This window comes from Leucopleurus acutus, assembly GCF_964270905.1.
Source record: "Leucopleurus acutus genome assembly, chromosome: 8".
Lineage (NCBI taxonomy): Eukaryota > Metazoa > Chordata > Mammalia > Artiodactyla > Delphinidae > Leucopleurus > Leucopleurus acutus.
Window position 1 is genome coordinate 104,716,388 of NC_139151.1, and position 24,479 is coordinate 104,740,866.

At 56.5% G+C, this 24,479-nt stretch overlaps 1 protein-coding gene across 3 annotated transcripts in view; it reads left to right on the forward strand.

Moving 5' to 3' along the window:
• Positions 1-1,057: 1,057 nt before the first annotated feature.
• Positions 1,058-24,479, forward strand: part of LRP5 (LDL receptor related protein 5) — a 109,098-nt gene continuing 85,676 nt past the window's right edge. For all 3 annotated transcript variants that reach the window (XM_082845372.1, XM_082845373.1, XM_082845374.1), the window contains exon 1: positions 1,058-1,238. In XM_082845372.1, coding sequence (XP_082701498.1) covers positions 1,151-1,238 — 88 coding nt within the window. In that variant the 5' untranslated portion in view covers positions 1,058-1,150. The remainder of the gene's footprint in view (positions 1,239-24,479) is intronic.

Below are 24,479 nucleotides of genomic sequence, written 5' to 3' on the forward strand. Positions count from 1 at the left end.
TTATTCATGTGAGTTGCCTATAGTTGTCTCAGCACCTGCAAGGTAAGCATTGTTCTCACTGTTCTATAAGGGAGGAAAGTCTGCCCAGAGAGGTTATATTTGGACCTACCCAAGGGCACACCTAGTTCTAGGAAGCCACAGAACCAAAGTTTGAACTTGGGCCTATGGGTTCCAGAGCTTGTGCTGCCCCTTCCCAGGCCTTCCCGTGCCCTGAGGGTTCAGTGGCTGAACTTGACGCTTAGGTGGGCACGGGGGAGGGGGGGGATGGGTCGGGGGTGGCCGGGCTTGTTGAATGATCAAAGGTGAGGTCTGCCATCCTAGAGGCCGCCTACAAGCATATTTGGAAGAACAACGTGTCTACCGCTCGGCCTTCGAGTACCATAATTAACGTCTAGGGTACACATTTAGTTTAAAAATAAAACCTCAACCCCCCACCCCGTCCCGCCCCACTTCCCAGCCCGTGCAGCCCCCACCTGACTCTCCATCACCCGCCTCTGTCCCTGCCCTGCACCGACTCGCGGTCGCCCTCCCCAGTGTGAACAGGTGTCGCAGGGCCGCCCCCGACTGGACCCTGGCCGGGGTGGCTGCGGTCGCGGAAAAGCGCAGGCACCTGGCTCGGGGCCCCTGGCTTCCAGCCCAGAAACTGCCTCACTGTGTGCTCTCGGGCAACCCCCTTCGCACGCCCCGCCCCCGTGCCTCAGTTTCCCCAACGGTCAAGCCCGGTCCCGGCAGCTCTACAGGTAACACACCTGCTTCCGGGACTTGATCGGCCCCCGGGCCCCGCGGGGTGCAAACCCGGCGCCCGACCCCGCGCCCCCGCGGAGCCCCGGCGGCCGGCCCCAGGGGGCCGGGGCCCCAGGCAGAGCCGCGGGGACCTCGTGCGGCGGCCGCCTCGCCGCGGCTCCGGGGGGCGCCCGCTGGAGGGCGCGGCCGGCGCGTGGGGCGCGGGAGGGCGGCGGCGGCGGCGGCGGCGGGGGGCGGAGACGCGGAGCGGCTTCCGCTCCCGCGCCTCCTGCCTCCTCCCCCGTCGTCCTGGTCCGCGGCGCCCGAGGGGGGAGGCGGCAGGCGCCCGGAGCCGCGCGAGGAGCCGCGGCCGCCGCGCCATGGAGCCCGAGTGAGCGCGGCGCGGGCCCGTCCGGCTCCGGACAACATGGAGGCAGCGCCGCCCCGGCCTCGGCCGCCGCCGCTGCTGCTGCTGCTGCTGCTCGCGCTCTGCTGCAGCCTGGCCCCCGCCGCGGGTAGGTGGGCGCGGGCCGGAGGGACAATGGCCCGGCCGCCCGGGCGGCTCGGCCGCCCCGCGGCCAAGTGCGCGGCGCCGCCTCGGAAGCGACTTTGGAAGTTGGGGGCGAGTTGGGGCGCGCGCCGCGGGTCCCCGCCGCCCCCCTGCCGCGCCCGCTGCCCGGGGGCTGCGCGCGGGCCCTTTGTCTAGCCCGCCCGAGCCCCTCCCGGGGAAGCCGGGTCCAGTCCCGCGTCCCTGGCCGGCGAGGAGGGCGCGCGGGCGGCGTCGACCCCGCCAGGTGCGGCGCGGGCGGGTCCTCACCTGCCCGGCCCCCGGGGCGCGCTCGGAAGTGCGCCCGCCCGAAGCCCGCCGGCCGAGGCCGTGCGGGGACCGGGGGGACCCCGGCCCGCGGGCACGCACGGAGCGGGGACTTTCGGCCCGGAGGCAGGCCTTGCCGTCCTGTGTCGGGAACTCCTTCCCGACCCTGTTTCCGATGGCCGCGCGGCCGGCCTGCGAGCTCCGGGAACTGATTTAAATTGCAGAGAAAGTTCTGAACCGGGCGCCGGGCGGCCTGGCCTGTGGCGCTACCCCTTTCGCCTGCGTTGCTGTCGGTTTCCAAACGGACTGACACCTGCCAGGTGCCCGGACGACCCGTCTGGCCGCTGGGGCCCCAAACAGTGACACCCGGCCGGTGTCCACCCCGGGCGCCGGCTGCGTGGGGCCGCCTCGGGGTGACGTGGTCCCAGCGCGCAGCGTGGGGCCTCAGCTGGACACCCAACCTTTGGGAGATCGGGGACTGGAGACCTTTCTCTCCAACTTTTGGTGTGTCCCAAGGGGTGGAGTTGAGGTCAGGAGGACTCAGGAAACGAAGCGCCTTGTGAAAAGCTACACATGTTCTTTTAATTTGGAGATTGCCATGTGGTTTTTGAAGCAAGCCTCTCGCTACCTAAATCATTCTCTTCCGACGTGAGTGTTTTGTTTTTCTGGAGTGTGGCTGGCCAAGTGGACACGGGAGTGCGAGTCCTGTGCTCTCCAGGCTGCTGTTCTGCTGCGGGCAGTTGCGGGTGGGTGGGGGGCGGCTCCGGTCCCTTTGTCTGGGCCTCTTTAAGGCAAACAGCTGTCTCCCTGAATATTTCCAGTGTGGACACTGCAGGGAGGTGTCCTGGCCTGGCTCTGTGGTCACATTCCCAGCGCTGCGGCCCCTCCATTGAGGTTTGGGGAGCGGAGAGGGGGTAGTTTCCTCAAGTCCTCTCGCCTCCCAGCCCAAGCCCGGAGACTCTTGACGGTTTCACCCCAAATTTGCCTGTGTCTCCGGAACGTGTTTACATTCTTGGCCCTGTCTGATACGAGCAAAACAAGGTGACGACAAAACAATGACAGTATCTGGGTAGTTCAGGCCAACCCTGCTCCTTCTCTTTCCGGAAATGCCTGGATCACGGAGGCAAAAGGGTTTTTTTTGGGAAGATGTTTGTTTTAAAGGTGGGGTTTCTCAGCCGGCTGCGTTGATGTTCACTGTGTTGCAGTCTTGGATTTCCTGGACCTTTGGGGTGATGTTGCTGGGCTCCAGTGCCTGTCCTGCGGTTCGAGCCCCCAAGGAGAAGGAATCACATCTGTGGAGTTCAGTTGTGCAGGAGGCAGAAACAGACTCGATTATTTTAACGTTAGAAAGCATGTCGACGCGAGGTTTTTAGAGCACCGGCTGATGTGGAAATCTGGTCCTGAAATGGGACGAAAAGGAGGGATCTTGCTGCAGAACTCTTTTGACTGTTCTTGACATGTCATGTCCCTGATCTCTGTGTTAGATTTATGCCACAGTCCGGAGTGGAGCCAGTAAGTTGGTAGCTAATTATTTTTCCTGATTGCTTCCTGTTGCCATTTGAAGCGGTGAGCCCACGGAAATGCCTTTGTTCTAGTGGTCCCGGTGCTGGGAATGGCCTGCCCCAGCCCCACGGCTCAGGCCTCTCCCTTTTAGCCGCACAGAACTTGCTCCAGGACTGCCCCCTGGGTGGTTACTGCAGATGCTTACTGCCTGGCCCACGGGGAGGGCCCGGCAGGTGGGTACTGAGTTAACTAATTGCTGCGGAGAGTCCGCTGAGAGTTCCCCTAAAGGACCCTCTGCTTCCCAAAGCAGGGCCCACGTGCCTTGAACCCTCCCGTTCAGTTCCAAGAATTTACCCAGTGTACCCACATGATCCAGCATTTGCTGTGGAGATCCCGTCATATTTGGAACCCGTTTAATTTCAGCTGCACTGTGTCACCGCTCAGGCATTTAGCAGAATTTGCACACGGGATGGGGGTGTGTGCAGTTAGGTGAGGACTCAGCGTGGCTTCCTACCCCGCAGCGTGGGCTTGCCAGGGCCGAGGGCGGGGGCTTTGGGGTCAGACCACTTGGGTCGAGAGGCTCAGTACCTGTTTGACTCTGGACAACTTACTTAGCTTCTTTGTATTCTGTGTCCTCACCTGGTCCCCCCACCCCCCAGCCAACATGGTCCGGAACGTTAAATGCTGCCTGGGAAACCCTTAGCACCATTCCTGGCCCGGGTGAGGAACCGGTGGTGGCAGAGCTGCAGTGCCTGTTGTGTAATGGGGTCCTTGATCTTTCTGCCTGGAAGGTCTAGAAGCTATTATCACACAGTCCGGATTTTTCTACTGTGTGGGACCTTGGACCTCTAGCCCGCTGTCTGACTTGTTTATCGCTGCAGCACTGGGTGAGGGTTCTTGTGGTGGTTAACAGTGTGGGCAGAGCCTTGCTTGTCGGGGGAGCTTGGGCAGCTGACTCCACCTTTGTGTACCCTAGTTTTCTTTTCTGTAAAATGGGTATAACAATACTTCCTCCCAATAGTTCAGTGAGTTGACGCGTGCCTGTATCAGGTCTTATTATTGTTGCTGCTACTCTTGGTGCCTGGTGAAGCCCTGGGGAGAGAATGGGACGGAATGGCAGAGGAGGCCCGGGCCTTTGCTGTCGGGGTGTCCGGTTGACGGAAAGGCAAACAGAAGCTGACTGTGCAGCTCTGGGAGAGGTGGGCTCAGTCCCAGAGCCCTGTCCTCGAGAACTGGCGGGTCTCTGCTGAAAGAGGCCGGATCGTGCTGCAGAGTCTGGACATGGTCCAGAGAGCGATGGAAGCTTCCGGAGACTTTAGTTGGAGGAGGGGGATAGGAAACGCAGGGGAAACGTGTTGAATTGATTTTTTTTTTTTTTAAATTGAGGTGAAAATCATGTAACATAAAATTAACCATTTTAAAGTATACCATTCAGTGGCATGGAGTATGTTCACAACGCTGTGAAAGTTCCCCTTCTGTCAAGATACAAAACATTTCCATCACCCCAGAGTAAAACCCTGTACCCATTCAACCATAACTTCAACGACTTCCCATCCACCGATCCCACGAATTGGGGTCTCTGTGGACTCGCGTGTTCCGGACGCTTCGTATCCAGGGAATCATAGGCTGTGCTGCCTTCTGCGTCTGGCTTATTTAGCGGGATGCTTTCGAGGTGCGTCCACGCTGTAGCACTTGTCACTGCTCCGCTCCTTTCACGGCTGAACAGCCTTCCGTCACGTGGAGAGAGCACATTTGCTCATCCGTCCACCTGCTGATGGGTTGACCTTGCTTGAGTACTTCTCCCAGTGGCCACGGGATGGGAGCCGGTTGTCCTTGCGGGGTTTGGACAGTGGAGGCTGTTTAAAGCTGGGCCGGGGACATGAGCAAATTAGCTTCAGAGCTGGGAGAGCCGGGCCAGGGGACAAGCTAAGGGCCCAGGGCTGGCCTCTGGCAGGGGAGGGGCGCTGGGAGGTGGACTTAGTGCCATGTTCATAATTACAGAAGCCCTGGGAGGAACTGGACATCTGCGGTTTATGAGGCCTCTGGGCTGGTCACTTACCACGCTCTCAGAATGGGGAGCCTCTGACGGAAGCAGGGGGCCGCGTGCAGCCCCTTCCCCTGCTGGGCCTGGGACACATTTGTGCAGGAAGCAGTGACCTCTCTGCTCTGCAGGCATCCTGGTGACAGAGTGGTTCCAAGCGCTGCTGACAGCTGTGGGCGGCAGAGGCACAAAGAGCCGGCCCCCTGGGCCCACCCGCCGCTGCGGGCTGCTCTCTGCTTTCTCTTCAGCTCAGGAAGTGGTGGTCTGCTAACTCTTGGCCTCAGTTTCCTCATCCACAAAATGGGGACGATGGCGTGTACCTTGCAGGGTGCTGGCTGGGGTTCAGTGAGGAGGAAGCTGAGGCGGGCCATCATGGGAAGGACGTGGTGGCAGGGGGAGTCCTGCCCTAGGCGGCCGTTTCCTTTTAAAAGAGTCCGAGGGTCAGAGTCCAGACACCATCTTCCAGTGGGGGACTGGGAGAGGGGAGGGGTGTTGTGGGCGTGTTGACCTCAGGCTCCAGCAGTGGTGGCAGCTGCCTGGGGCTGGAACCTCAGGGTCTGATCGTATCTGTGCCCAGGGTCACATGTCCGCTGTCCTCTGTCCCCCTGACTCAGGATCTCTTTTGCCCAGGACCTTGGGAAGTTGTCCTGGTGACATCGCCTGTGAGCCCTTTTGCAGGGCTGGGAGATACTGTACTTGCTGGGTATTTTCTTATTTCCTTGGTTGGTATTTGATTCAACATAGATTTTTTTCGGTGCTTTCAGTTTGCCTGCATGTAGTTTTTCTAGTGGTTAAACTGAAGCCAGGAGGTGCCTCATCTGCCCACCCCCGGGCCCCACTGCCCTTTCTCTGCTGGGCCTGGGCCGTGTGGCTTCCCCGAAGGCCCAGCCGGCTCCACCCTTACCCCTCTGGGACCCTGCACTCTCAGGTCTGGAGTGTGGCCTCCTGAGGCTGTGGCAGCCCCCAGCTCTGCCATCCCGGCCTGCTTTTTCCCACCCTTAAGTATACAATTTAAGAGCGGCATTAATTACAGTCACAATGTTGTGTGACTGTCACCACCATCTGTTTCCAAACAAAATTTTTAGCACCCCAAACAGAAACTGTATCCATTAAGCAGTCACTCCCCAGTTCTCACTCTACCCCCAGCCGCTGGTAACCTCTGTTCTTCTCTTCTGTGTCTGTGAATTTGCCTTTTCTAGGTATCTCATATTTGGGGACTCACATGATGTTTATCCTTTCGTGTGCGGCTTATTTTAATACTTTGTTTATCCATTCACCTGTTGCTGAACACTTGGGTTGTTTCCACCTTTGGCTATTGTGAAATGCCACTGTGAACACGGGTGTGCAGGCATCTGTGTGAGTCCCTGCTTTCACTTTCGGGGGATATACCCAGAAAAGTGAAATTGCTGGATCACATGGCCACTCTGTGTTTAATTTTTGAGGAACGTGAAACTGTCTTCCATGGCAGCTGCACCATTTTACATCCCCGTCAGCAACACACAAGGCTTCCAGGTTCTCCCCATCCTGGCCAGCGCTGGTTATCTTCCCTCTGTTTGGTCCTCACCAGCCTAGCAGGTGTGAAGTGGTGCCACACTGTGGTTTTGACTTGCAGTTTCCTGGGGGCTTATGATGTTGAGCATCTTCACACGTGCTTGTTGGCCACTTTCTTTTACAAAAATGTGTATTTTAAAATGCAAGGCCTACATGAATACCTATAAACAGCTTAGACCCTTAACTGCGTGGTACCTCTTTCTGGGAAGACCAGTGTCCTGGTCAGAGATGACCGCACCTTCAGCACGTAGTTTAGCGTGTTATTTTTGTTTTGAACGTGTACTCGTATTTTTAAAAGCTAAGTAGTATTTTGTAGGACGGGCACACCGTATTTCATGGCTTTTACCCAGTTGCGGAGCACTTAAGTTTTTCCAGGCTTCATAGCTATTACAGGGCGTGACACAGTGAATAACGTTGCATATGCATCTGTGCACGTGCATACAAGCATTTTTGTAGGATACCTTCCTTGTCAAAGAGTATGTTCATTTATACAATACTTTTTTAAATGAGTTAAGGTCATGTGTTCTTTTGTTTATTTGTTTGTTTTTTGGCTGTGTTGGGTCTTCGTTGCTGCGTGTGGGCTTTCTCTAGTTGCGGCGAGCGGGGCCTACTCTTCGTTGTGGTGCGTGGGCTTCTCATTGCGGTGGCTTCTCTTGTTGCGGAGCACGGGCTCTAGGCGCATGGGCTTCAGTAGTTGTGGCATGTGGGCTCAGTAGTTGTGGCTCACGGGCTTAGTTGCTCCGCGGCATGTGGGATCTTCCTGGACCACGGCTCAAACCCATGTCCTCTGCGTTGGCAGACGGATTCTTAACCACTGCGCCACCAGGGAAGTCCCATTTATACAATTTTAAAGATACTGACAAATTCCTCCAAAAAGGCTGCACCAATTTATACCCTACCAGGCATCTCTGAGGGTACATACTTTTCCTTCTCCTTTCGGTGCTGGGAATCACCAGATTCTATTTTTAAAAATCAATTTGGTTAAAAATTATAACACATTTTGGTTTGCACGTCCCTTCATTACTGGCTTATGTGCAAATTGCCTACTCTTATCCTTGGCCCATTTTCCTGTTGAGTTGCTTATCCTTTTCTTATTGATTTGTAGGAACTTTTTATTTGGTGTGGACATTCACTCTTTATTATATTTGTTCCAGATTTTTCTTCTGATCTGTAGCTAGTCCTTCATCCTTGTTTCTGGTGGTTTATTATGACGAAGACATTAGAAAGTTTCATGTAACAAAACTCAAGTCTTTTCTCTTATGGGTTCTGGGTTCCATGCCTTGTTTCTCTACCCCGAGACTATAAATACATCTTCCTTTATTTTCTTCCAAGACTGTTATTATTTTGTTGTTTTATATTCAGACATTATTCTGTTTTTTCGGTTGGAAGGAGGAATATGGTATGAGGTAGGGATCTGAACTGTCTCCCCCGTAAGTGGATAGGGAGTTGATGGCATGGCCTGTCCCGTCCTCATTCATTTAAAATGCCACTCTTTAACTTGCAGTGTCCGCAGGTGCTTGGCTCCTTATTCTGGAACCTTCTGTCCTGCTCTCTTGACCTGTGGCTGTCTTTCTGTACCAGCCTGCTGCTGTGTTAATTTCCATAGCATCATAGTATATTTTGAGGTCGACTGTGCAATTACCCCTTCGTCGCTCTTTTTGAAAAACTGTGTTGACTCTTCTTGTGCATTTATTCTTTGGGGATAAACTTCAGAGTCAGCCTGTGAGGTTCTATCCTTTGATCCGGGGCCAGTAAACGGTGACATTCAACAGGTGTCGGAGGGCTGGACTTCAGAAGTGGCCTCTGACCAGGCAGGCTGGTCTCTGTGAAGGAAATCCACCTGTGGCTGCCGCGGAGCTGGCCTTCGCATTTTGGGCTCCTCTTGGCATGTGGCGTGTGCTTCAGGGGCGGTGTGTATGCTGGATTGCCTGGGACGCGCCTGCTCCCTGGCTCACGCCAGCGTCTGCTCAGGAAACAGGCTCTAGTGCAGCTAATCCCAGCGCTTGCCCAGAGGCAAATATAATTACCGCGTGAATGATGGCTCCCCTCCCCTCGTTCATTCCAGAGCAAAGTGTGAGCAACTTTAATAATTTCTTCCCTGGGCTGTACCCTCTATTAACCCAGATGGGGAGGCGGTACCTGCCTAGGTAGGTCCCCAAAACTCTCAGGAAATTGCTCAGTGGGCATTCAAGGTCACCTGAGTGCATGGCCCCGGCCCGCACACTTGAGCCCCGGGGGCCTGGGTGCTTTCCAGACTTGCCGCGCGCAGACAGCTGCCACCTGGGACTCCGCCCTGGAAGGAGCAGGCGTTGTCCACGATGGGAGCTGAGGGGATGTCCTCCCCGCAAGCCGGTTGTAGGTCAAGGTGTGTTCTCCAGCTGGCCTTTGTGGGGGAGGCCGTTTCTCTGAACTTTCCCCAGAGTGAGCTTGGTTCCCCGAAGGAGACTGAATGCGGGGAACTGGGGTGCGGCAGGCGTCCGTCTTAGCCCCGCTGGATTCCTCTTTACTCAGGCCGGAAGCGGGGAGCACTTTGATGACCGTCCGTCCTCTGCTGTCCAGATTCAGGCCTGTCTCCGTTCCCTCCCTCACCCAGACCCCCCGGCTCTGAGGCTTCCCCCTGGGGCCTCCACAGTACCCCATGGAGGACTAGATTCCAGGTGGAGGATTACATCAACTTCTAGCTGGTCTCTGCTTTCTAGAACCTTCCCCTTGCCCGTTTATCTTTCACTCTGGCCAGATTAATTTTTCTAAAACTAGTTTCATCATATCCTTCCCTTTCTAAGAAACACGACACTGGTTTCGTGGTGTCCAGAGTTGGAATGTTTTGGCCCAATATTCCATGCTGCCACTGAGGATGTGCCTCTGCTGTCCAGGGTGAGCACTTTTCCAGGCAGACCCATCTCCTTGGAGCCCAGAGCCCTTCATGGTCCACCCAGCCTGAGAGGGCCTGGGGGACAGATAGTCTTCATCTTCGTCCTTCTGCCTCTGGCCTGGTGTCTGGTGTGTAGTGGACGCTCAGCGTAGCTGCCTGAAGATTCCCGAGGCCTTGTCTGTCCAGGGAGCGGATAGTTCCCATCCTTACTTCCTCCGGCCCCTGAATCTACAGCGTTGCGAGCTCCCGCCTGCATCCCAAACTCCAGCCTGGCTTTGTTTCCCAGATTGTGAAACAGCTGTCCTGCTACATGACAAAAGGCTTCTGGGGCCAAGTGTGGGACCCCCCTCCCCCCTCTAGAGCCCATATTTCTGAGGTCTGGATTCTAAGATGGCCTGCAGCAAATAAAGCTGGCCTTTATTCTACTCCAGGAAACCCAGTGCATCCTAAACGCACGGGACTGCGATGTCCTGTGTCCACGTGACACCTCCCCACCTTCCGCAGCCCGGACTGAGGCGTGACAGTGGGGCCTGGCGCCTGCATCCTTCACCCGTCATTTTTATCGTCTTTCAAAAAACTGTAGAACGTTTTCAGTCATGCAAAACACGTAGAAATAGTGGTACAAGCATTTTTATGCTAAAAAAGGTTTCTGTGCTTTTGAGTTACAACTACAGAGTAGGTAGCTGAGTGACGATATCGTTGATGAACTTTCAGGAGTTTAAGCATTAAGAGGGCATTGCCCTGGGACTTCCCTGCTGCCGGTCCAGTGGTTAAGACTCTGTGCTTCCGCTGCAGGGGGCACGGGTTCGATCCCTGGTCGGGGAACTAAGATCCTGCAAGCCGCGCAGCGCATCCAAAAAAAAAAATTTTTTTTTATGAGAACGTTGCCCCTTCAGGGTCGCGCCCTTGAGCATCTGAAGCTTGTTCCAGTCGCGTTGTCACTGCCCGGGTCTCTGCATGAGTTTACTCAGCCCTGGTTGACTCCCGGGGCCCGTGCTGTACTGTGGGTGGGCGGCTCCCGAGCCCGGCCGCCGTGGGCCTCCCGCTGCTGCCCTCCCTTTCAAGAGGCTCTTACACCGGTCGTGGCCACTGCAGCCTGGGTCCTTGCCTGGCTCCCTGCTGCAGCTCTTAGGCTGCCCAGAACCCACGAACTGCTGACCGCTTGCTCTGGGTGCCGCCGGGGGGTGGTCTGTGCCGGCTTTCACGGCGTCGTCAGTGTTGGCAGAGTTCTCTCCAAGTGGAGTGTCAGCTCACAGGGCTGAGATGCTGGCTGTCTAGCTGCCGGGGCGGGGCTGGGGGCGGTCCAGGGGACCCGTGCGTGTGCCCCTGCCCGGAGAGCAGGGTCCTGGTCACCATGGTGCAGGCGGTGATCTGCCCTCGAGGCAGCCCGCCCCGCACCTCCTTTCAGAAGGCACTGGAGCACTGAACGGTTCAAAATGTACAGAGGATTGCCCAGAGCCGAAGAGCAGCTTCCATCCTTTTGGCTACCAGGTCTAGCTTTTTAAAACTTTCCCCTTTATTTTGAAGGAGTTTATCCTTCCAAGGAAAGTACATTTGTGAAGTAGTAACCTTTTCTCCTTATTGATCCCAGACACTCACGATCACCAAGCCGGGCTGCTGGGGCTTGCAAGGTTTCCATCAACCTCTCACCGGGGAGTTTCCATTTGGCTTTTCAGCCGTGAAAGTGCCTCTTGGGGCCAGCACACCGCGTGGCCCCTTGGGCTGTGGGCCCGGACTGGGAATAACTGATTTGGAGGATGAAGCGGGATCTGCTCCAGGATCCAGGAAGGTCGGGCTGCAAGGTGGGCCCTGGGCTTCAGGCAGCCCCCTTGCTCTGCTCCACCCACGAGGATCCCAGAAGATGCACTCAGAGCACCTGCCAGGCGAGCCTTTCTCCCCCGGCCTCCTGTGTCTTAACATCACCGGCCTTTCTGGAGCTTCTTGTCTAGGTACCCAGTGCCCTGCCCTGCCAGGATGGAAGGTGGCTGAAGGTGGGACCCTACCCCCCACACCGCCCCCCAGCCCTGGATGCCTAGAGGGTCGTGTTAGGGACTTTGGACCTGTGAAGAGAGAGTTCTCCAGAAACTCTGGGGGTGTAATCACTAGTCTGATCTCACTGCAGTAAGGTTTAAGGTCTCTGGATGGCTGGGATCTCAGGGGATGTTGGATTTTCAGTAGGGAACTGGACAGGGTTAGGGTTTTTCCGGACTTCCCTAGCTGGTGTCAGCAGAGCAGGGTGGTGACGCAGATGGGGGGGTGCCCAGTTAGGAACGCGTTCCGATCTGTGAGTGGTGAGGGACACCAAGGGACACATTTGGTTCAAGTGTCCCCTGCCCACTCTTTGTAGATGTGAAGAGGACAGGTGGGCCTCGTTCTGCCCCTGCCTACCCGTAGCACCTAAGGCCAGCTTGGTCCCTAGTGGACACTCGGGAAGGTCACCCCACCGTGGCACATGTGGCGTGATGTGTTGTCCCCTCCAGCAGCCGTGTCCAGTGCTGGCCTCCGAGCAGACCCGCTGTCTCAGGCACCCCTGGACAGAGGACACACTGAGCTCCCGGCCTGCTTCCCTGTCGTTCCCCCCCACCTTCGGTTTGCTGTGAACAGCTGAGGGAGCTGCTGGAGGAATCCCAGCCGCGAGCCTGGGGGCCCTGGGGGCTGCCCGCCCAGCCTCCCCGGCCTGGAATCCCAGGGCACAGCAGGCCCCTCCCACCTGTTCTGGCTCGGTTCACATTGCTGGCTCGCTCCCAGCTCTGCAGCCTCGAACGAGTGAGCGACCCCTCTGGCCTCAGTTTCCCCACCTGTTGGGGGGTGTGTGGGGGTAATCGTAATTACCACCACATAGACACACCTGAGGATGCAAAGAGGTGAGGCCAGTGCCCGTGGGCCCTCAGTAGTTATTAGCTATTAGGGTTACTACGGCAATCATAATTGTTATTCTCTGGGGCGAGGGCCCTCAGGGGATTCTGGAATCAGGTTCAACTCCAGCTGAAAGGTGGCTTGGTGGGAACCGTCTCAGCTCGGCCCACTCAGTCCATCTCTGATGAGAAGGTGAGTGTTGAGTTGCGTTCATTGCCCCGAGTGGCCTGATGGCTCCAGTCCTGGACTTGCTTCCTTGCCGAGGTCAATCCGGCATTTATTTTGGAGCTGGAAGCCTGGTGGGGTGGGTGCCGGGAACCCTGGGGCTGCGGCCGCAGGTACAGGTATCTGAGGGCAGCGTCTCTCCTGGAACCTGTGCTCTGTTAGAGGCATGGCCAGGAGGGTGCGGCCAGGAGCTCAACCCCTGCCTCTCCCTCCTCAGAGGATGTTGTCGGAGACCCTGCTTCCTTCTTGCCTGAGCCAGCCTGACCGGCCCTCAGGGTCTCCTCTCTCATCGGCTGACCAGCATCCCCCCCTCCCAGCCCCCCAGCATCGCTGGCCTGCCCGCCCCCGCTTCCTACCCCGTCACCTTCCCCGCTGAAGGCGTACGAGGCAGCCAGGTGCTGGCGCTTCACCCTCAAACTGAGGTCCCTACTCCTTGTGGCTCCCCTCTCTGGGATGTGGACGGTCAGCGCCCTTTACCTTCAGGGTGGAGCCGCTGCTCCTGTGCGGCCCTGAGCCCCCCGCCCTCCCTCCGTACCTGCCCTCTGCACCTGCTCAGGTGGGACCGGCCTCCTCCTTGACCTGGGAGGCTCCCGGCTCTCCTGACTCTGCTGTTGCCTCTGGCCCATGTGCCCGGCACAGAACCAGGCCCCTGGGAGCCGGATGAGCACAGGCAGGCAGGGGCTCCGTCCTCATGGCTGGCCCAGGCCAGTGGTGACTGTACCGGTGAGGGCTGTGAAGGGCCTTCCCTCCCGCGCCTGCTCCCCGGAGGTGCCCCCTGGACCCCGTCTTCCTCTGGATCGGTCTCCCTTGCGAGAAAGCACGGCGGCCTCTCTCCCTGAAATGTTTACCTTCTGGAGGGCTATTGCTCCACTCCTCCGACCAGCTCTAGAGGCAGGGAGGTCAGCCTCATCTCCGTGGTCACTGATGAAGCTGAGGGGCAACATGAGTTTGTGGAGTGACCCAGTGATGGGACGCGCCCCCTCCCTCCACCCCCAGACTCAAGGCTTCATCACGCAGGAGGCATATAGCTCCACGCTTAGAACCCCTGAGGCCCCCCCAGAGCCCAGGTGGTCCTTGTGAGGAGGGTTCCCCGGGGGGGGGGGGAGGGAGCGTGGACTTGGGCTCTGGGGTTGTTGTGTGGCTACAGATGGGTGCACAGGAACGATTGCCTTCCCTGCCCACCCCGGCAGGTGGGAACCCGGGGTGGGAGCCCCAGAGAGAAGCAGGAGGCGCTGTTGGCCACCAGCCGGTTCGGGCTCGCCCTCCGGAGCAGTGTCCCGCTCTCTGGGCCCTGCTCTCTCTGCCTGAGAAGGAGGGGCACGGAGCATCGGGCTGCAGCACGCATCTGTGCTGCCCGAGGACAGAGGGGCTGTCCTGGGACACACGAGGGGACCCAGACAGAGGCCGAGGGGCCGCGATCCTCCTGGGACGGTCACGGCAGTGCCTCAGGGGGCGGTCTCCCCCTGTCTGGATGCTGCCCTGGTGTCTAGCCCTTTTGCAGCGAGTTCTGGGGTCATTTGATGGCCCCATGAGGTAAAACGAACGGATTTCAAGTGTGGAAAGAACCTGAGCGCTTTGATCTCTCGTCATTGATTGGCTGAGTGTGACTTTGGTCACCTTGTGCCTCACTCTCCTGGTCCATAAAACGGGGTGACGGCAGCCCCACCTCCTATGAGGACCAGGTGACATCAGGTGTGACTGAATCACGTGCTGTGGTCAGATGTGGGGAAGTGAGAGGCATCCAGGCCCAGGGACTGAGCGAGGGGCTGGGGGAGGGGAGGAGGGGGGCTCCTCCAGGTTTTCCCTTTGGTGAAACCTGCTCCGTCTTTGCCTACCTGTCTGCAGGGTCCCCAGCGTGCTGCACGAGCTCAGCTGGGGCCCCGCGAAACCCTAATCGTGGGCTTCTTCACGTTCTTATGAACCTCCAGACCTGATGCCCAGCTTGGTTCCAGAAATAATCAGTGTGCTGGTCCTCGGCGCTGGACTTCACAGGCAGCCCGCAAACTCACATCAATATGTGGAATTGAAAACTGACAGCTCCTCAGAGAATGTCAGCGTCCTGAGAAGCTTCAGCAGGGGCTGGGGGCGAGAGGTTTGAGTTTTCTTTTATCTGATGGTTTTCGTCTGTCCCCTTCTGTCTGTGGGACTAGGTGTCCTGAGCCCGAGTTGGCTCCTGGGGGAGTCTCTGGGTCCTGGCACCCAGGTGGCGGCTCTTTTCCTGGAGCAGAAGATCATTGGAAAACAGAGCCTCCCCATTTTGCCCCAAAAGAAGGAGATTTTGTGAATGATGGTCAGCTTGGCACGTCCTTATTATCATTATTTCTTTGCTACACTTAAAGAAAAGCTGGTACAAAGGTATGTTTGTTTCTGAAGCGTGTTTCCTTTCCCAGATGTTCTTTTCTGCTGATTCCAAAATGCATTCTGAGCTCACCTCTCCAGTTTCCTCTCTGCGGGGCAGAACAATGAGGTCTCTGTAACCACACGGGGAACACGCCGCCTTCCTTGCCAGTGGGCATGGGGGGAGGTGGGACGATCCCACCTTCCCCCACCTCGGTGGAAATGACCAGTCCGTGCCAGCCTGGTGAGAGGCCCTGGCTGACTGCCGGAGGCCGGGCGGTCTGCTTGCCTGTGGGGGGGGATTTGAGGGTTGGGACTTAGAGGCACAGCAGCCTGCACCTTTGTCCCCAGTCCTTGAGTTAACCGCGTGGCCTTCGCGCTAAATTCTTGTGTCTGCATTGCGTTTGCGGACCCTGGGACTTGGTACTGTCTCTCTTACCAGGCGTCGATCCGGCCCCTTTCCTCTTCTTTTTGTCTTGTATCCAATACCAGTCCTGTGCCAAGGGCAGGTCTCCAGGACACAGTGCAGATGCAGAGTTGGCTGGAGAGCCAGGTAGAACCAGGTGGGGCATCACCATGAGCCCAGGGGGTTCAGGCCCTCCTCCGCTGCTTGGCCTCTCGCTTCGTTACTTGAGACACGGGGTGTGTGTGCTCCTTGGGGGAGCTGTGAACCGCACGGAGGCATGTGCGCGCTCACACACACACACACACACACACACGTGTGCGCACACACAGTACCCTTAGAAGTTCCTCCTTGCTTGACTCCCAGGGACAGCTAAGTGACCCTGAGAGCTTGCACTTGGGGCAGTTCTGATGCTGGTCTCCATTAAGAACGACCTCTATGGATCACTTTATTTGAGGCCTGCATTTAACGAAAATCTTTATTTTTTGGTCGATACATCCTGCCTTAGAACACCCAAGACAGACATCTCTAGACGTGATAGATGAAAATAGCTCACATTTATTGGAAACTTAGTGCACCAGGCAGGTTCTGAGATGTTCATCGATTGACTCATTGAATCCTTCCGGCCTCTGTGGGGGCGGGATGCCATCAGACCCCATCACACAGGTGAGGAAGCTGAGGCCAGGAGGGCCTGGGGAGCTCTCAGGGTCATACAGGGACTGCAGTGGGCAGACTGAGGCTCCAGTGCCCACCTCTTCATTGCTATTTTGAATTGGCTGACGAGCCACAGTGCAGTTAAACAAGCGTGGCGCTGAGCCCTCGGTGCTGACAAGGAAACAGGCCTGGAGGGGGCAGTGCCGTGAGAACCCCTCTCCGGGGTGGCGCGCCTCCTGTACAAACCTGGGGTGCCACCTGGGGCCTGTTTAGGTTGGGGCCTTGGGCCTTCGGCTGAAAGCCACTGACTTGCCTTCTGCCAGAATGGACAGGCATTGTCATCCTCCAGGGCCCGAGTCAGTCCCCATCCCAAGACCTGTCTCACCATCTTTGCCGTGGCCTTGGGCCGCTCCCGGGAGCCTGGCAGGCCAGGAGCCATGGAACCGAAATGGTATGTAATCAGAATGCTATATTTTGTCGAAAATAAGAATGTTAGGAATGGGCTGGTTTCTGGCAAGTCAAACTGGGACTCTGAAATACATACTTTTCCTGCTCTGCCCTGAACCTTCTAATTAGTGAGAACGCACATGGGCAGACATAAATCAAATGTCATATTCCCTAAAAACTTGTCCTAGGCATCACTGAGTGGGTAACATCCCGCCGTTGCTGAATTAGGGCTTGCAGAGTGAGTGCATGTGTGGGTGTGCGTGTCGGGGTGTTTGTGGGTGCAGGGGAGGGAGGGAGAGACAGAGGTGCCTGAGGTGAGCCCTCACCACCTGTTTCCTTCCCTCTCAGACCCCTGGGCCTCTGCTTCCGGCCCCCCCAGCCCTATCTGCACCTGCACAGCCACTGCAGGGGAATATATATATTTGCCCAATTAAAACATAATTATGGGGGAAATGGCTTTCATGGAGAAGCGCTTTCCCTTGCAGGAAAATCTCCGCTGTGCAGTGTTGCGTAGACCCCGGCTTCCACCACCGATGGGCTACGGTAATGGACTCGGTTTGGGGAAAGGCCATCTGTCTCTGCTGACTGGCCCTGGCGTGGGATGTGTCCTCCCCTCACTGGTGTTTGGACTGGACTCCAAACAGTAGTTGTGAACCAGCTCTGGGTGGCCTGTGGGCCGGATGCGAACACTCGGCCTGGGGGTCCCAGTCAGTTGGGTCACCGGTTCTGTGCTGCGTTGGTCGTGGAGTGTGGACCGATGCCTTGGAGACTGTTGGGTCGTCTGTGTCCCGGGTGGTGTGTTGTAAGCGATTTCCTCGTAACCAGAGGGAGGAAGCCTCCCCACCTAGGCTGGCAGCCACTGGCCACAGCCGGAGGGGCTCCTCGTGGCAGCTGCACGTGGGGGGTGAGTGAGGCCCCCCTCCCCAGGGAGCCCCGGATCTCGGTGGCCATCAGCCTCCTTGTCCGTGAAAGGCGGGGGAGGCAACTGCGGGGTGGAAAGTGAGGGTGCGGAGCTGAGATCACCAACATCCTAGGACCCCAGGTTTTTCAAAACGTATCCCCTGGGCCAAGGGTAGAAACTACTTGTGATCAGATACATCTGGGGAGTCCTGGGGCTTAGGAAGTGAACTAGGTTTCTCACTGCGGGACTTCTCAGAGCCTTGAGACTGGTGGTCACGTGCCCCTGTGTCACCCCCTGCCTAGGCAGCCTTGACAGGTTGGGGAGAGAGGGCGCTGACTGTCCTGCGAGCTGGGTTGTGCCCAGAGTGACACACGACATCGCGGGCACTGCTTTTCACTGTCTCCCTCGCTTTGGGGTGGCTTCTTCAAGCTGTCACCTCTGCACGGCGGCCCTCTCTCTCTCTCCGAGGACCGTGTGGGATGACCCAGCGTCCTGTTTGAGTCCTAAGGTCAGAGTAAGCTCCCGGGCCGTTCTCATCGAGGGATTTTGTGTGAGGAACATAAATGTTCCTGGAGGTACTTGTTGTTGCTTTGGGGCTTTGTCCCCTCACACAGATTTAGTCTGGAGTCCATAGGGTTTTGGGGCAGGGGAGGTGGTGGAGGGAGAAGCCCAGCGCAGCATCGGGGCTCCACCCCCACCCCTGCCAACTGCATGCTGCATGGCCTTGCTATGTGACCTTGGTGACCCCTGTGCTTTGGACACCTTATCTGCTAAAAAAGGTAGATAAGCTAGCTCCTCCCTCAGCAGGGGGTCATGAGGGTAAGTTGGGCAAAGGTAGAGGGTGGGGACCACACAGCAGGTGTTTCTTCCTCTGCCTGGCCCCCTTGAGTCTGTGGTCCCCCGTGGGTGTTGGGCTGGGGGCTGGGCGCTGGTGGTTACCACTTGCAAGGTGGGGGGCTCGGTGACAATCTGATATCATCCCTGGGGTGACCCTGGGCTGGGGGTGACCCTTTGCTGGGTGGGAATTAGGGCCACACGGTCATTCCTGGAACGGGCCAGGTCAGCTGGGTCGGGACCCTCAGAGTAGCCCTTGGGGGCGGTTGGCTGCCCTGACTGACACCCAGGGGTCCCTCTGCAGGCACTGGGCCTGGGTCAGGTTCTGACCCTTTGTCCCCCAGATCTTCCAGTAGCTACCAAGCCCAGGCTCTTCCCGGAACGGAGGTTCGGTCCTGTCCTCAGCATGGCCAGTGTGCCCTCCTGCCTGCCCTGGGGCCTGAGTGGCCCCGTGTCAGGGCTATAGCCCCCCGTGCAGGGGACAGCCCCCCAGCCCATCTCCCTGTTTCCTGAAGCCCGGGAGGCCCGCGTCCTAAGGTTCTTTGTGCTCTAAGGTGTCGGAAACAAACGACCTCATTTTCTTTTTATCTTTTGCAGCTGAGTTCTTCTTTCCTGCTCCACCCCCCCCCCAAACCTGCCCCCGACCGTTTCCTGTTCACCTGCTTCCCTGACCTTTGAAATGTGGTCCCTGCTTCCCTGACCTTTGAAATGTGGACCCTGCTCGGGAAGCTTGCCGGGGGCCTCTGGGTTAATTACCACCTTCCTATAGGCCGAGTGCGCGCGTGTGCGTGCGTGTGTGTGTGTGTGTGTGTGTGTGTGTATGTATGTATTAGAGAGATTGGGATGGGGGCTGGGGAACATCAGAAATGGGGGTGACCGAGCTGGAAGGGAGAGGATGCTCTCCAAGCTGAGTTGGGAGCCTGGGCCTGGCTGAGGGTCGGGGCGGTGGGGGGGAACGTGTGGACGGGGGTGGGGTGGGGTGGGGAGGCAGGTGGGGAGGCACTGGGAGCCGGGCAAGTGTGGGCTGAGTGCGGGGAGCAGGGTGAGACCACATGGCTGGGCTGGGACGGGGGTGGTGGGTGGCCTTTGTCCCGCACCCAGCCATGTGCACAGACCTTAGGAAAGCAGGTTGGTGAATGTCCACAGCTCACCTGTCAGCCCGGGTCGAGCGTAGGACTTCCAGTGTTCCGGAAGTTTCCTCGAGCTCCTTCCCAGCCATCACCTGTGTGCTCGGCCCCGGGAGCCACGTTCTAGTTGTGTCTGTTCCGAACGCCCCCACCCCTGTGGTCGTGATAAAAGCTCTTTATAACCCGAGCAGCCTTGGTTTGGGAAAAGGCAGGCTGTCCTTCAGAATGGTTTACAGTTGTCTGCCAGTCGTGGCGACATCTGCTACAGATTTGGAGCGAAATCTGGCGTTTCTTCATTACTTGTATGCGAATGGCAGCAACTCAATCAATCGATCATCATCAAGACAGCGCCTGGAGACTTCCCGGGTGGCGCAGTGGTTAAGATTCCGCGCTCCCAGTGCAGGGGGCCCGGGTTCCATCCCTGGTCAGGGAACTAGATCCCACATGCATGCCGCAACTAAGAGCCCGCGGTCCGCAGCTAAAGAGCCCACGTACTGCAACGAAGATCCCGCACGCGAAAGATCCCACGTGCCACGACTGAGACCCGTGCAGCCGAATGAATGAATGAGTAAATTAAAAAAAAAAAGTACCTGGAATGGGAAGGGTGGACCACCGCCCCTTTGGCAGCCAGCCCTGTTCTGCATGGGGCTGTGTGGGTGACACCCCCATCCCTGCCCTGGGGAGTGGGGTGTGGCCCGCCTGGTGAGGGTACACACAACACCCTCGGGGAAGCGGGGCAGGCTGGGAGGGCTCCCGGAGGACCCAGGCTTTCACCTGGGCCAGGCAGAGCCACCAGGGAGGGTTTGGTGGGAGTGGGGGCGGTGAAAGGCTTGGGGGTGGAGAGGGTGGGGTCCGTGCAGGGGAGCCTGGGCGCCTGAGGCCATGGTGGGGGGACAGAGGAATTTGGGGATATTCCCTGGCTCAGTGGGTTCTGAGATGACTGGGTGGGTGGGTGGTTGGGTGGGGGCTGTGATAACTCAGCCGAGGTGGAAACTGGGGAGTAGAATCATTCCCGGGCATTCGGAGATGTTATCAGAGATTCATCACTCGGGCTCAACCCTTTCAGGCCTACAAGTTTGAGTTTGCCGAGCTTTCCGTAAAAGGCAGAACATCTGTTCAGTTAAAGGAAACCCAAGATTTTATTATTGTTGTAAATGTCAAGTCTGTCCTTTGGAACATTTAGACCACTGCAGGATGGTGTCACCAAAAAGAGCCTATCTCAGTTGGGTCGAAGCCTGAGATCAAACACGGGGTTCTGTGGCCGGAATTGTGGTCGCTGTAGCTGCACGAGGACTGCCGTGGCCGCTGCCCCCGCTGTGAGAGCAGCACAGGTGGCGAGGGCCTCCCGGGAGCTGAGGGCCGGGACGGAAATGTGGGGCGGGGGGCCCTCGGCTTCGAGGAACTTCCCACATTAAAGTGAGCTTGGATTGTTAGTATTGCTTCTCCCTTAATTACGAAAGTTCCGTGAGACACCGAGGTGTGATTTTGCTGAGATGCTACTCATGGTACAGCAGTGACTATTTCCGGCCATTTTAAGGTCTCCGAGCCTCATTCTGGGCCCAGCCGCGTGTGGTTCTGTTATTGCGCTTGGAGGGGAGGGACGGAGCTTTTCTGTGCTCGGAGCTGGGGAGGCTCGTTCGCGTGCACTTTGGGGGACCGCACAGGTTTCTCCTTGGTTCCCATCGTTTTAGCCAGGTCAGTGCTTTTCACCCGTTTCCTCTTAGAGGGGACGTGGAGCTTTCCTGCCTGGGGAATGGGGGGGCTTTGTCCCCATCCCAACCCAAGTGTCTTTGAAGTTTCCTGTTTTATCATAAGATTCACGGGAACTTGGCAGTCTCTCTCTGTTACAGTCATGCCAGTTTCATTTTTTTTTTAATGCTTTGAATTTTATTTGAAGCACCTGGGGGTACATTGAAGAAATAATGTGCCAGAATGTATGCCAAAAAAAAAAAAAAACAAAATTTTACGGGGACGCTAAAGAAGACCTAAATAAATGGTCGTGGATAGGAAGACAATATCGTAGAAATGTCCGTTTTCCCTCCATGATGTATAGATTCAGCACGGTTCCCAGGAGTGCACTTCCCTTCCCTTCCCGGTGCAGAAATGTTGGTGCCTGGCATTTGAGGATGTGAGGTCATGGTGGGGTGCCACGTAGAGGTGCGGCTGGTGACATGGGCTGGGGGAGGTTGGTGCAGGGGAGGCCAGCAGAGCTTATGGGAGTGGTTGGGAGTTGGTGATACTGAGCAGGTAAGTAAATATATTGACAATCACAAAAGCCACGTTTCCACTTTGGAGAGCGTACTGACAAGAGAGAGGGGAGACTAGAAAGTACCCCGAGGAAAGGTTTAACATTGCAAGGACAGCCATGAAGTCATGAATTTTTACCACGTGTACACACACACACAGAGAAATAGAGAAATGTTATAGGTGTTGTGTGTAGGAATGTACGTACATACATATACAGTGGGTTTTCGTTATTCACAGTAGTTCTGGTGTATAAAGCCACCGCAAACACTGAATGAGTGAATTCTGAACCACTGGTCCTGGGGGAGATACAGGCTTGGGTTCCCCCCCAGAGCTTCCGGTCACATTTTCATCTGCCGATCGACACGCAGCCTTGTTGGACGTGTGTTTCTGTTTAAAGACACCTGATTTAATAGGTATTGTTGGTTCATTCACACTGACCCATGACCAGTAATGCTGTAAGCTCATCTAACACCCATTTCCTCTGTGCGTACACCACGCTGCAGCCACCCTGCACACCAGCAGCCCCTCAGCCCTGTGCCTGGGGCCATTTTCAACAGTGAAATCACCCACAGAAAGCACAGAAAATGCCAACAATGTGGCACTAACGACTGGAGAGGACGCACGTTTACAGTGTGAGCTGAGACGGCAGGGCAGAGCTCGCCTGTGCCACCTTATCAGGTGACTGTTTTTCCGCCCCTCTCTGTGCATGTGCACGTCCAGGAATGATCGGAAAGCCCCTGGGCATCGATGGGGTTATAAATAAATCTGAGCCAGTGGGCGACTCTCCAGGCTGGCATCTGTGAATAAGGAGGAGGGACCATGTGTATGTTCCCCAGCTCCGTCTGCTGAGAAGGCCCAGAAGCAGTGAGCACACCCAGCACCCAGGTCTTGGCTTCTAAGGATCACTCTCCACTCAAAGGAAGCAGAGCTTCTCGAGAAAGGGCCGATTCTCCAGCTGAGGCAGGGAGAAATACACATGAGCCTGGAGCATGTCACTGTCCCAGAAAGAAAGTAAAGAAATCCTCAAGCGATGGTGGGGACGTGTCAGGGGGACCCAAGAGCCAATGCAAAGGGACTCTCACCGTCCAAACGTAGGAAACATTTGAACATCAAAGTAACTGGGAATATTAGATCTTAACCCGTTTCACGAAATAGGTATAGATGAGTCTACACTGGCTTCAGTTAATGAAGAAGTAGTACATGGTAGACATGCTTTAATGACCAGCCAACGTGTAAAATAAAAAATCCTGAGTGAAGGCTGTAGCTGTAGTTCTGAGCCATTCTTTTTAGTAGCTTATAATCTGCAGTATTACTAGACCATCAGTTTTTATTTATGTTATTTTGAATAGTGTTAAAATACACATAACTTAAAATTTACCCTCTTAGCCATTTTAAAGTGTCCAGTTCGGTAGCACGAAGGACATTCATGTGTTGTACAGCCATCGCCCCCATCCATCTCCCACCATAATTGAATAAACTAGTAAACCCAGGCTTTCGCCACCACAGACAGCAGTGTCATGAGCATCATCGTCTGTCTGTCTGTCCTGCCAGCTAAGCTCTGACATTTTTGCTTTTTTCGTATCGTAAAAACTTTAAAAGCAATGCCACGAAAAATCCCAGCGCGGATTTTGTGGAACTTGGGGAGCTGGTTGTAAAATGTGTAAGGGGATGTAGTGGACCCAGGGCAGCCAGGACTTTCTAAAGGACATGAATTAGGAGGGACTGCCTCTTCCGGCAGTCGGGGCTGGTTAGAAAGCCTGCTCAGCACGTGGTGTGGTGCAGGGCTGGGCAAGTAGAGAACAGAGGGCACGTGGAAGCAGACGCGGGCACAGCTGGAGGAGGAGCTCCTGCCCCTGGGGATGCAGCTATGAGCAAGTGCGAAGGAGGGGCGGCGAGTGCCCAGTTGGAGAAGCCCAAGCTAGAAGCCACCCAGAGCCGTTAGGCGTCAGGAAAGTTACTGTGGGTAGAATTCATTGCCTTGAGCACATAGCTGCATCTCGGGGTCGGACCTCCGCGTGCTAGGCATTCGCTAAGTCTCGTTCACGTCTCCCTCCTCCAGGGAGCCCGCCAGCTTCACCAGACAGCTTGTTCTCCTCCAGGCACCTCCTGTCCATGTCACTCATCTGCCTTTTCTTCCTGCTTAGGTGGTTAACCGCATGTGTGCGTGTGTGTATGATGTGTGTCCTGCCCAGCTGCGCTGTAGGCTCCCTGAATGTACCCCACGCTGTCTTCCACTTCTTGGCCTTCCCCGTGGGGCTGGTGTGGGACGAAGGACCATTGCTGACCCATGATCCATAGTTTGCCTCCAGCCTCCAGCCTGCTCCAATGAGCAATGTAACGCTTGGTGAATATCAATAAGGCATGTACTAAAAACGTTGCTTATTTTGGTGTAGTAGCAGAGGATTGGGTTACAGTGAGTTGGGTTGTGTTTAGTGTAACCATGTGAACAGTGTAAAATACAGGCTATTGGAATGGAAGCCCAGACATCTGCTATGAATTCTATATATAAATACTGGCTATGCTTACATGGGTTAAAATGGGGTTGTTGGCACCGGGATCTTCAGACTCCTGATTCCACTGTGGTAGGGACTGCACGTTAATCACGGGTCCTGGTACCCGGGCCAGGACGGGGAAGAGTGGCCTTTTTCTGACACTGATGGGCTGAGGATGCTGGGAACGGCATACCTACCCTAGAAATAGGTGGGAGCGGTCTACTCCCCGTCCCCTGGCAGGGAAACACGGAGAACCCACAGAACTCTGTGGGTGTTCTGAGGGCCATGCCAAGAAGGGGCTGCGTGAATCCAGGGTCACAGAAAGGGTCATCCATGCCTGAGTCAGCCAGTTGGGAAGCCAGGATGAGGGAAGAAGGTCACGGGGGGAATTCAGTGGGCTTGGGGTGCAATGGTGCCTTGAGAAATGATCTATTGAGGTGCAATGTATGCAA